Source organism: Euphorbia lathyris, chromosome 1 (assembly GCF_963576675.1).
Source record: "Euphorbia lathyris chromosome 1, ddEupLath1.1, whole genome shotgun sequence".
NCBI classification, from domain to species: Eukaryota; Viridiplantae; Streptophyta; class Magnoliopsida; order Malpighiales; family Euphorbiaceae; genus Euphorbia; species Euphorbia lathyris.
The window spans coordinates 20,942,779-20,953,105 of NC_088910.1; the positions used below are offsets into that span (position 1 = coordinate 20,942,779).

At 34.8% G+C, this 10,327-nt stretch overlaps 1 protein-coding gene across 1 annotated transcript; it reads left to right on the forward strand.

Moving 5' to 3' along the window:
• Window positions 1-5,743: 5,743 nt before the first annotated feature.
• On the forward strand, window positions 5,744-7,693 carry LOC136224269 (plastid division protein PDV1). The gene is made up of 2 exons (XM_066012552.1): window positions 5,744-6,094; window positions 6,808-7,693. The coding sequence occupies exons 1-2, from the start codon at window positions 5,801-5,803 to the stop codon at window positions 7,324-7,326; spliced, it is 813 nt and encodes a 270-aa protein (XP_065868624.1). The 5' UTR covers window positions 5,744-5,800; the 3' UTR covers window positions 7,327-7,693.
• The last annotated feature ends 2,634 nt before the right edge of the window (window positions 7,694-10,327 follow it).

The window sequence follows — 10,327 nt, forward strand, 5'->3', positions numbered from 1 at the left end:
TTTAAAAATTCTAAATGGAAACATATTATTGAAGCTCCGACAGAAGCTGAATATGAGGCGGCAGTGGTAGCTATGAAGAATACTACTGGCAACTGGCCTGGTGTGATTCAGTACGTGGAGACCACGTGGCTAGTGCATAAAGAGAAGTTTTGTCGAGCATGGACGAACAAGGTGTTGCACTTAGGAAACACCACAACCTGTCGAGTGGAGAGTTCACATGCACAGTTGAAACAGTGGTTGAATTCATCTACTGGTGCACTTGATACAGTGTGGGCGAAGGTGCACAAGGACATTGAGGCTCAGATCGAGGCGATCAAGTAAGACATTTATTCTGTTATTTTCTTTAATCTTTTAAGGTTTAATACATTAGTTTTATAATCCGTCATTGTATATAATCAGATACTCACTCGAGGACTCGAGAAGCAGATCCGCGGTGAATCACTGTGGAGAACCTTTCACGTATCTCGACTTACACGTTTCACATTACTGTTTGGCTGTACTAAATGATGAGCTCAAGCGTATGCACGCATTGAGTACGGATGTGGTAACTGAATGCGGATGCGTGTTGCCCATGACTCATGGCATTCCGTGTGCATGTGAGCTGAAAACATATATTGACACAAATGAATCGGTCCATATTGACCGCATCCACCCTTTTTGGAGATCTCTTGCGTTTGAAGGGTTGAGTGACATACCAGTTACTGCTCCAGTATATGCTGACGGGTCTGAGGATCACCGATTTTTTCAATCTCTTGTGGAAAAGGTTGAAAAATTAGATCCTTCAATGGTGCGTAGCATATCGATGATGATTCATGATCAGATAAACCCGGAACAAAGTGGCTTTAAAGAACCTGAGGTCAAAGACACTGTTAGGGGTAGACCAAGGGGAAATTCATCAACAAAACAAAATCCGAGTGCATGGGAGTACAATCAGTCACCACGAGGTCGAGCACGGTCCTCGGGTTCGAGGAGTAGTCGTAGTCGAGGACGTTCTTCATCCTCATCTATGCATAACAGCCAGATGCCGGGTATATTTTATTTCATTTATATATATGTTGAAGTTAAAGTAAATATATTTGTATTGATAAATTTCATATATTAATATTTTTAGTCGGATATGATGCGGATATCGCCAGTTACCACCATTTACATCGGGTTCAACGTCTCATCGTACCATTTATTACTGGATTCCATGATGTTGTAGCAGATGGTAACTGTGAATTTCGTGTTTTAGCCGATGCCATCATTTTTAATCAAGAGGAGTGGAAGCTGATGAGAGTGCTCATAGAGAATGAGATGCGGGCAAACCGTGATCTGTATGTGCCAGTGTACGGGAACGGGTTTGATGCTGCCCTCACACGTATTAAATGGGCAGGAGGGGATTGTGGCGAGTCCCACTGGATGGTGGTTCCGGATGACTTATTTGCTGCTGCATCTGTATTGAACGCATTAATTTTCCTTTTTACTACAGAACAATTAGGATGTTGCACTATACTGCCAATGCGTTCGGACGATGGAAGACCACCTGAGCGAGAGATTGTGATTTGTCATTTGGGGAGTTATCGTCACTACATACGTCTTTATTTACATCCTTCGTTTCCAGTGCCTCCCATTGCCACCCAATGACGATTATTTTCTCATCAGAGTGTTCGTCATTTGGAGAATTTATTTGCTGAAAGGAGAGAGGCTTGGACTAGATTATATTAGTTTTATATGTTGTGATTAATAATATTTATTAATTAACTTATATTATTTTTGGTTTTAAGTATAATTATGTAGTTACGGGTTTAACCGCATATTTACGGGTTTAACGGACTATTTACGGGTTTTGGGAGGGGAAAAGCTATTTTTTTTGCGGAATCGACACGCGGGCGTGTGGCCATCACGCCTCACCACGCGGTCGGACGTGATAGCCCCACGCCTCACCGCGTGGTCGGTCGTGACAGCCACACGCCCGACGGTAAGGTGGGGCGTGTGACTGTCACGGTCGACCACGCGGTGAGGCGTGGGGCTATCACGTCCGACCGCGTGGTGAGGCGTGATGGCCACACGCCCGCGTGTCGATTCCGCAAAAAAAATAGCTTTTCCCCTCCCAAAACCCATGAAAGGGCATTTTCGTCCTTTCACGGGGCTAGGGGTGGGAAAATGGGGCTGGGTTTAACAACACCCTTTATTTAAGGGTAATTAATTTTAGTAGTCCTATATTTTAACAAAACATACTGTTTAGTCCTTGTATTTTTAAAAATACACGGTAAGATTCCTAATATTTTTCTCGATAAACTATTTAGTCCTTAATATTTTTTCGGTGAACTGTTTAGTCTCTGTCGTTAGACTCTTATGAATATTCTGTTAGTCAATTTGGATTAACAGAAACATCTTTCGTCATCACTGAAGCAGTTGAGAGTAAACATGAGTTGAGAATATGGAGGAAATTAAACTCACTAGTGAGAGTAAGAGGAGTTCCACCTTCAATTATAACATGAAGAGTAAGCGAGGGAGATTTGAGTCGATTTCTACCTTCAATTCAAACAGAAAGAATGAGCATGAGTGATTCGATTATGGGTTAGAGATTCAATTCTTTCTCCATTTTTTTTTGTGAGCGCGAGTTATGATATAAAGATATAGAGGTGTGAATTGTTTTTGACTGATAAATAGTAAAAGGTAATTTAGTCATTTCCAAATTCATAAACGGTAAAAAATCTAACAAACAGACAGAATAACTAAACAGTTTACTGAGAAAAATGTTAGAGATTTTACCGTGTGTTTTTAAAAATACAGGAATTAAACAGTATGTTTTATCAAAATATAGAGACTAATAAATTAATTACTCTTTATTTAACCATGTTACGTAAAGTTAGTAGTTAAACTACACTTCAAAATTGTGACTAAGATTGTGGGTTTAATTTCTATAATTTCCACAAATTGATAAAATGAGAAATGTATTGAGGATATAAAGTTTCTTATTATTGATTCTCAAATTATAATATGGAAAATACATGAAAAATACAATGCTTGAGGAGGTATGTTACGTATTATAGACTGTCACAATTCCAACACACACTCTCAAATTGTGGATTGGTATGTATTTATTGAGAGATGAGATGTTAAAACAAAACCATCAATCAAACATTCACGAACTATATCACAATCTATAATTATATGTTTAGTGTGCTCATGAAAAACTAGATTAGATGCAATATATATGACTGATTGGTTATCACAACGCAATGATATAGGTAAGGTTGGTGTAATGTCGAACTTAGAAAGTAAATAAACCAATCACTTCAATTCAGTGACACATAGTTGTTATAGAGAATTGAAGAGACAATTATTATTGATTGTAAACACACTATAAATAGAAATACAACCCTAAAAAATACAGAGAGATAAGCTAGAATAACAAAAAGATATTAGAAGATAAGCTAGAATAATAGAAATATGTTACGGTCAATTACAACAAATAAAAGATAGATAAATACAATATGAAACAGAGATATTAACAAAAGAAATCTAATCTAATCCTTATCACGTCTCCAAAAAAAAAAGGTCCGCCAAGCAGAGAGACTGGTTTTGCAAACCAAGTTATTGAAAATGCAATGAGAAAGAGGTTTTGTTAGAGCATCTGCTATCTGAACATTAGTCGATATGTAAGCTACTCGCACATTTTCATGAACAAAATAATAATCAAGAGCCAAATGTTTCATTTCAGAGTGAAACAGTGGGGTTGCAGTAACATATGCAGCATCTGCATTATCACAATAAATGACGGGACAGTAGAGATTGTCAATTTAAGCTTTTAAAACATATTTTTGAGCCATAGAACTTCGGTCGTTGCCTAGATAATCAAGAGCTGGGTGTTTCATTTTACAGTGAAACATTGGGATTGCACTAATATATTGTATTGAGTCAATTTGTTGACCGAAAGGCAACATCAGGACGAATGAGGCTAAGGTACTGAAGACTACCAATTACAACACGATAAGTAGTAGGATCAGAAATAGACTTTCCTGCAAGCATCAAGGGTGGATAAGTAGCTTGAGGTGTGGCGATCGGCTTGACATCATCCATACTAGCCTTGCACAAGATATCATATATGTATATGTCAAAATTTTATTATTGGCCTTTAACTTATTATTTGGACAAATTTGGTCCATGAACTATACTAATTGGTGAAATTTCATCTAATTTGGATATAAACTTAACAGAATTTTTTATCTTATTTACATGAGATGATCTTTTAAGATTTAGACTTGATAAATTTTAATTTAGTTATTTGTTATTATTTTTAATTTAATTATTTATTTTCACGTAAGAAAATCTACGTAACAAATAAACTTAAAGACATTTTTATTATTATGAGAATTAATCCTACTACTTCTGGTCTGGGAGTTTCCGTTCTTGAAAAAAGAACTTAGGGCATATCTCTCAAATCATTGGGACAATACTATATAGCTTTTTTCCCGGGCAAGATGCCTGATATTTACAACACTTTAGTAGTTAAGGGTCGAGATACTGCCAGTAAAAATTAATGTGACATTTGAAATACAATAATTATTAGGAAATAATCAAGTTCAGACTGTAACTATTGTCATATCTTAATATAAGATCTATGATTGAGCCTTAACTATCAGTTTTTTCTAGTTCAATTGGTTTTGTAACATCTATGAGTGCTATAAATGGTCTGACGAGAGGAATGGAAGTAGGACGATTTTAGGATGAATTTTCAAAGTGCTTGGAGAACCTATTGATGATTTAGGTCCTTTAGATACTCGTGCAATATCCCTTGTTCATAGATTTGCACATTCCTTTACAGAGTTAGATGCAAAATTATCTATTTTTGAAACATGAATTAAAGTAGTATATCTTTTAGCCCTTTATCAACATGGATGAAAAATCAAACTATTCGACGGGACTGGAGTGGGTAAAACAATCCTTATTATGTAATTAATCAACAACATTGTGAAAGTTCACAGGGTATATCTATCTTTAGCGGAGTAGATGCACATACTCATGAGAAAAATGATCTTTGCATGAAAATGAAAAAATCTACGTTGATTAATGAAAAAGGTATTGCAAAATCAAAAGTAGCTCTAGTATATGGTCAGATGATTGAACCGTCAGGAGCTTATATGAGAGTTGGTTTGACTGCCTTAATTATGGTGGAATATTTCCGAGATGTTAATGAACAAGACATACTTCTATTTATTGAGAATCGTTAAGATGGAGATCAACCAAGAGTTCTTTTTCTTTATCATCAATCGAATCACTGAATCACTGTTCGTGAGCAAAGATTTTATTTTATCATCAATATGATCACCTTTTGCATTTTTTATTTTTTTTATAAATAAATAAATCTTTTTATTTGTATGATTTAAATGTCTTACATTTCTTGAAAAAATGATGAGATTAATATTCAAAAAAGTTTAGAATGAATTGATTTATCCCATTTGTAACATGTTGCCACTAGAAGTAGAACTCATATTTCTTCTAGAAAATTTTATAATAGTTTAAAAGTAATTAGAAAGAGATTCTTTAACCAAAAAAAATTTGGTTTAAATATAGGATACCTATTTATATTTTTTTACTTGAATTCAAATAAATGTGACTGAATAATAGATCATACAAGTTTGAACAGGTGAGGGATTTAATAGCACATAAAGCCAAAAATAAAAAAACGATTAGCCTTATTGACACGTGTCCTTGAGCCTCACAGTCTCAGCAAAGCCAAGCCAAGCCGAACCATAGTTTCCCTTTTTTCAGTCTTCCAGATTCACGGATTTTTTCAGTAGGAAATGGGAATATGGAGATGGAAGAAATAGAAGCAGTTCTAGAAAAAATCTGGGACCTTCACGACAAGCTCAGCGACGCTATTCACTCCATTTCCCGCTCTCACTTTCTCAACTCCGTCAAGCATACCAGAAAGTCCGATAAGAAGAAACAATTCTACGAAACCGTCGAGGAGAATCGCAACGGCTCAGTCTTCTACAAGGATGTTCGTGTCGATGATAATGACGCCGCAATTGAGGAGGCCAAAAGTCTCAACGCCATCAGAACTGCTCTCGAGAACCTTGAGGATCAATTGGAGTTCTTCCATGTAAGTCTCATTTTTTCTAGGGTTTCCGCTTTTTGTATAGTTGTCTTTTCTTTATCTGTTTTATTTAGAATTTGTTTGGATGTTGAGAAACTGGTATTAGGGAATGGATTTATTAGTTTTTTTTCAGATATCAGATATTGTGGTTTGAAGATCCGAACTGAAATTTTTAAGCGCTTTGTACTAAAATTGAGCTATAAATTCGTCTAGAGCCCCTCTATCTCTTCAATGAAGCACAAACGTTCTGGAATTTAATTGTTTCACTGGAAACAGCTGGTCTACTGTTCCGAGCCTGTGCCAAGGAAATTAGTTCAGCTGTTGGCAGAATATGGAATATTTCTGGAGAGAATAGGGAACTTTTTAAGGGATGAATTTAGGGGAATTAGACTACTGAATAAAAAATTAGATGTCATAAACAGAGGATTGAGGTTATTTTGCAGATGTAATCGTACGTGTCTTGTATTAATTTAGAAGTTGCATTTTGTCAATTGGAACAAAGATGATTGAGATGGCAAGAGAAGTCACATTTCAAAATTAGGTTTACATCACTGTGGTAATGGATTTCAATGCTCTACTTTGTTCCAGGTGGCGATTTAGATGCTTTGTTCCTCCACTCTTTGCTTATGATTTTTTATGTATCTAAACTTCTTATGTAATATGTAATCTTGAGATGGATTAGATGATAATCATGTGGTTTATCTTTTTATGCTTTCTAGACTGTACAAATACAACAGCGGGCTGAGAGAGATGCTGCAATTGCTCGATTAGAACAAAGCAGGATTATTCTTGCCCTGAGATTGGCTGAACACCATGGCAAGAAGTACAAGGTCATTGAAGAAGCACTAGCTTTTATTGGGAACGTACATGATGTGAGTCACTTTGTTTCTCCTGAAAATCTGTATGGTTCGAATCTAAGTCCATCTGGTAATAATCTTAATCACGGCGAAGAGAAGGCATGTAACATTGTGATCAAAGTTCTCATTGCAAGTTTCAATTTAGTGAGAAATTCCCTTAAGATGGATCATGTGGGTGGGATGCTCGGCAATGCTGCTTTATTCGCAGTTAGTATGATGGCATTGCTCCATCTGCAGCAGCAGGGAGCCTATAAGGATTATGCATATAAGCAAGAAGAACTCATGTATAGCAATGGGAAAGTGAGGAAGGCGATTCAGGCTGAAGCATCTGCATCCGGTAGTGATTTGAATCACTTGGATGTTATGATGGCCAGGGGTTAGGAGTTATTTACAAATTTTGAAACATGTCTTTTGTCAGATAAAAGAAAGGAGGTATTCTTTTGTGATGAATCAGGAAGATTATGTTGTTTTCTGTTTCTTCCCACGAAATGAAGGGAGCTTGTAAGAGAGGGTTATCATGAAATGCTGCAAATATTGACTGACCTAGCTATTGTGATGCAGATGCTGTTGAGCAGGAATGGATTTAGGTGTGTATAGCAGTATTAAGGTAAATTACACTAATGGCCCTCTAGTTTCTTATTTTTTCACAATGTGGCCCCTCGGCTCATTTTGTAAAAAAAAAAAAACTCAAACGTCACTTCAGTTGTAAGAATTGTGTTTTTTTTTTTATCTAGACAAATTTTGTTCAGATGTTTGATTAGTTGGTACACAGTTCGGTTTAGCCCTAAAGTTGGTACACAGTTCGGTTTAGCCCAAATCAAAGTTTAGGTATCTAAACTGAACCTGTTTGCAAACTTCGAGGGCCAAATTGACTCTTAATTAGTTTATTATTCATGCCAGCCTGAAATAAGGGAAATTTTAGGGAGGATATAAAATGAAATACTTGTTTTTACCTTTAATATATATATGTATGTTCTTTTTGTTGAGGAGAAATATATTACAGTTAAAAATGGTATTTTCCTTTACAGGCTAACATGAATTAGATTTATCAAGTATTCTGTCAAAGTTATGTAGATATGCGAATTGTTAGGCATTTTGACACATTATGTTGAAATTAGATTTTTTCTGTTACACTTGCAATAATGTTTCAAGTGTTATGTTGTTACAAACTAAAGATTATGGGTGAAATTGTGAAGATGTCCTAAGGTTGAGGGTCGCAACTGTAATGTTTCTGCATTATTAGCAAATTAATTGCTGACAAGATTTACTTCTGCCCTTGCCCTTGTAATTCCTCGTGTAAACCCAAACTATTATTTTAGCAGAATCACTTTTTTAATTGCTGCTTCATTTGGAATATACATACGTATCATTAGTGGCGGAACCAGGACCTCGGATGACCCGGGGATCAAACATATCAGTAAAAGAATTTCAAACCGTCAAAAAAAAATCAAAATTAATTGTGCGATCGACGGTAAATTTTCAAAATCCAGTCCGTTAGGATTGGGTAAATTTTTTAAAAATATTATCATTTTTTTTTTTAGAAACTAGCATTAGAAAATAAAAAAAATAAGGTTGAAGGGAGTCGAATATAGGACCACTCAAATAGAAATAAGCATCCTTAACCATCTCATCTACCTTTAAAAATTGAAATAATACTACATAGAGTTAATATAATTCTTTTCAAAATATTACTAGAAAAACATACATATTTTAATATTATTTATATTATTGTCCTTAAAAAAATAACAAATAGATTAATAAAATAATATTTATAACAAAATATGTTAAAGGACCGTCTAGCCGGCCAAAAATCGGTCAACCGATTTATATCGCCTGGTTAGTGAAAATCGGGATAGTGTTCTAAAAATCCCCGCCTAGGCGGCTGCTTTGGCCGATTTTTAGAACACTAATTGTGACGCAATAACTCATCTCATTTTGATACTCTTAATAATGGACAATTTAATTGATATGACATATTGGCAAAAAAATCTTCTTTTTAGCAATTATATTATCATATAAGAAATTGAAATTGCTGCTCCTACGTAGAAGATACCCCATATATTGTGGATGGGCTTTATAGTATTGGCGGATCATTACCCATTTTGTTCTGAAATGGAGAGTTTGCACACAAACACAAGCTTCAGCTTCAGATCTTTGCTCATTCTTGTTATGACTTTTAATAACATAATATCAAAGTCAATTTGTTAAAGGATGTTGTCTCTATATAAGTAAGAATTATTGTTAGGAGCTTTTAGAATGTAAAAAAGAAAAATATGCGAGTAATATATCAAATTTATCGGATTAACAACACTAAGACCGATTGATGTTTTTGTTAGTAAAATTATAATGAATTGTTGTTAGTATGTAAAATGTCTAGCAATAGATAAATTAACAAAAAAAAAAAATACTCAAAATAACTTAAAGTAATATTTTTTGAATTAAGCAAAATCTTGTTTTACCAGTAATAATATTTTAGAGATAAAAATAACGTTAAAAACTGATTAAACTGACATGCTTTAGAAGCACATTTTGGCTTTAGCTGTATTATCTTCCTATCGATGCCATACCGGACTATTAGAAAAAAAAATGTGTTTTGTATAAATAAGAAAGATAGTTTGATCAAAATTAAATAAAAACAAACATTTTTTCATGAAAAGCTCTCAAACACTATTGTTAGTGTTTGACTACTAAGGATGTGTTTGGTTGCTCATTTTCATGTTTATGTTTGCCTTTTAATTTCGAAAGTACGAGTTTTAGATGTTTGGTTAGTGACCTCTTTGCCTTTTAAATATGAAAAACAGCAGGTGTTTGGTTAGTGATCTCCTGTTTCCTTTCACACCCGAAAAGCAGTCTTTTATAAAAGCAGAGAATCTCTCCTTTTGGAAAAACAGATTTTTTCAACAGCAAACATTAGGTAAACAAACGGGCCCTAAATCCTGTCTAAAGACACTGGATAAGAGAATCTCTGCTTTTTGGAAAAACAGATTTTTCCAACAGCAAACATTAGGTAAACAAACGGGTCCTAAATCCTGTCTAAAGACACTGGATATATAGACAATCAGCTTTTATTTGGAATCAAGACATCCCGTTCAAGGATATATAATAATATATATTTGCACTTCAATCCATATATTATTTTCACCTATTTTATTCTCCTCCTATTGGGATGTAGTTGGGGAGGAGGTCAACAACCTGGTTTATTACTCTTCCACTCGACTTAAATCATAAATTTATTACTCAAATCGCTCCGATCTCATATTTTCATGAAATATTTCCGTCCAATCAACCTCTGTAATATCATATACAAATTTGTCTCATCTCTAAAGTTATTGTAAACCGTGCGAAACCCGACTCATCACTAGCAAAAACAATGTGCTAGAAA

Coding starts and splice junctions, on each gene's coding strand:
- LOC136224269 (XM_066012552.1), top strand. CDS start 5,801: ATGGAGATGGAAGAAATAGAAGCAGTTCTAGAAAAAATCTGGGACCTT. Junction 6,095..6,807: donor ATCAATTGGAGTTCTTCCAT/GTAAGTCTCATT, acceptor TATGCTTTCTAG/ACTGTACAAATACAACAGCG.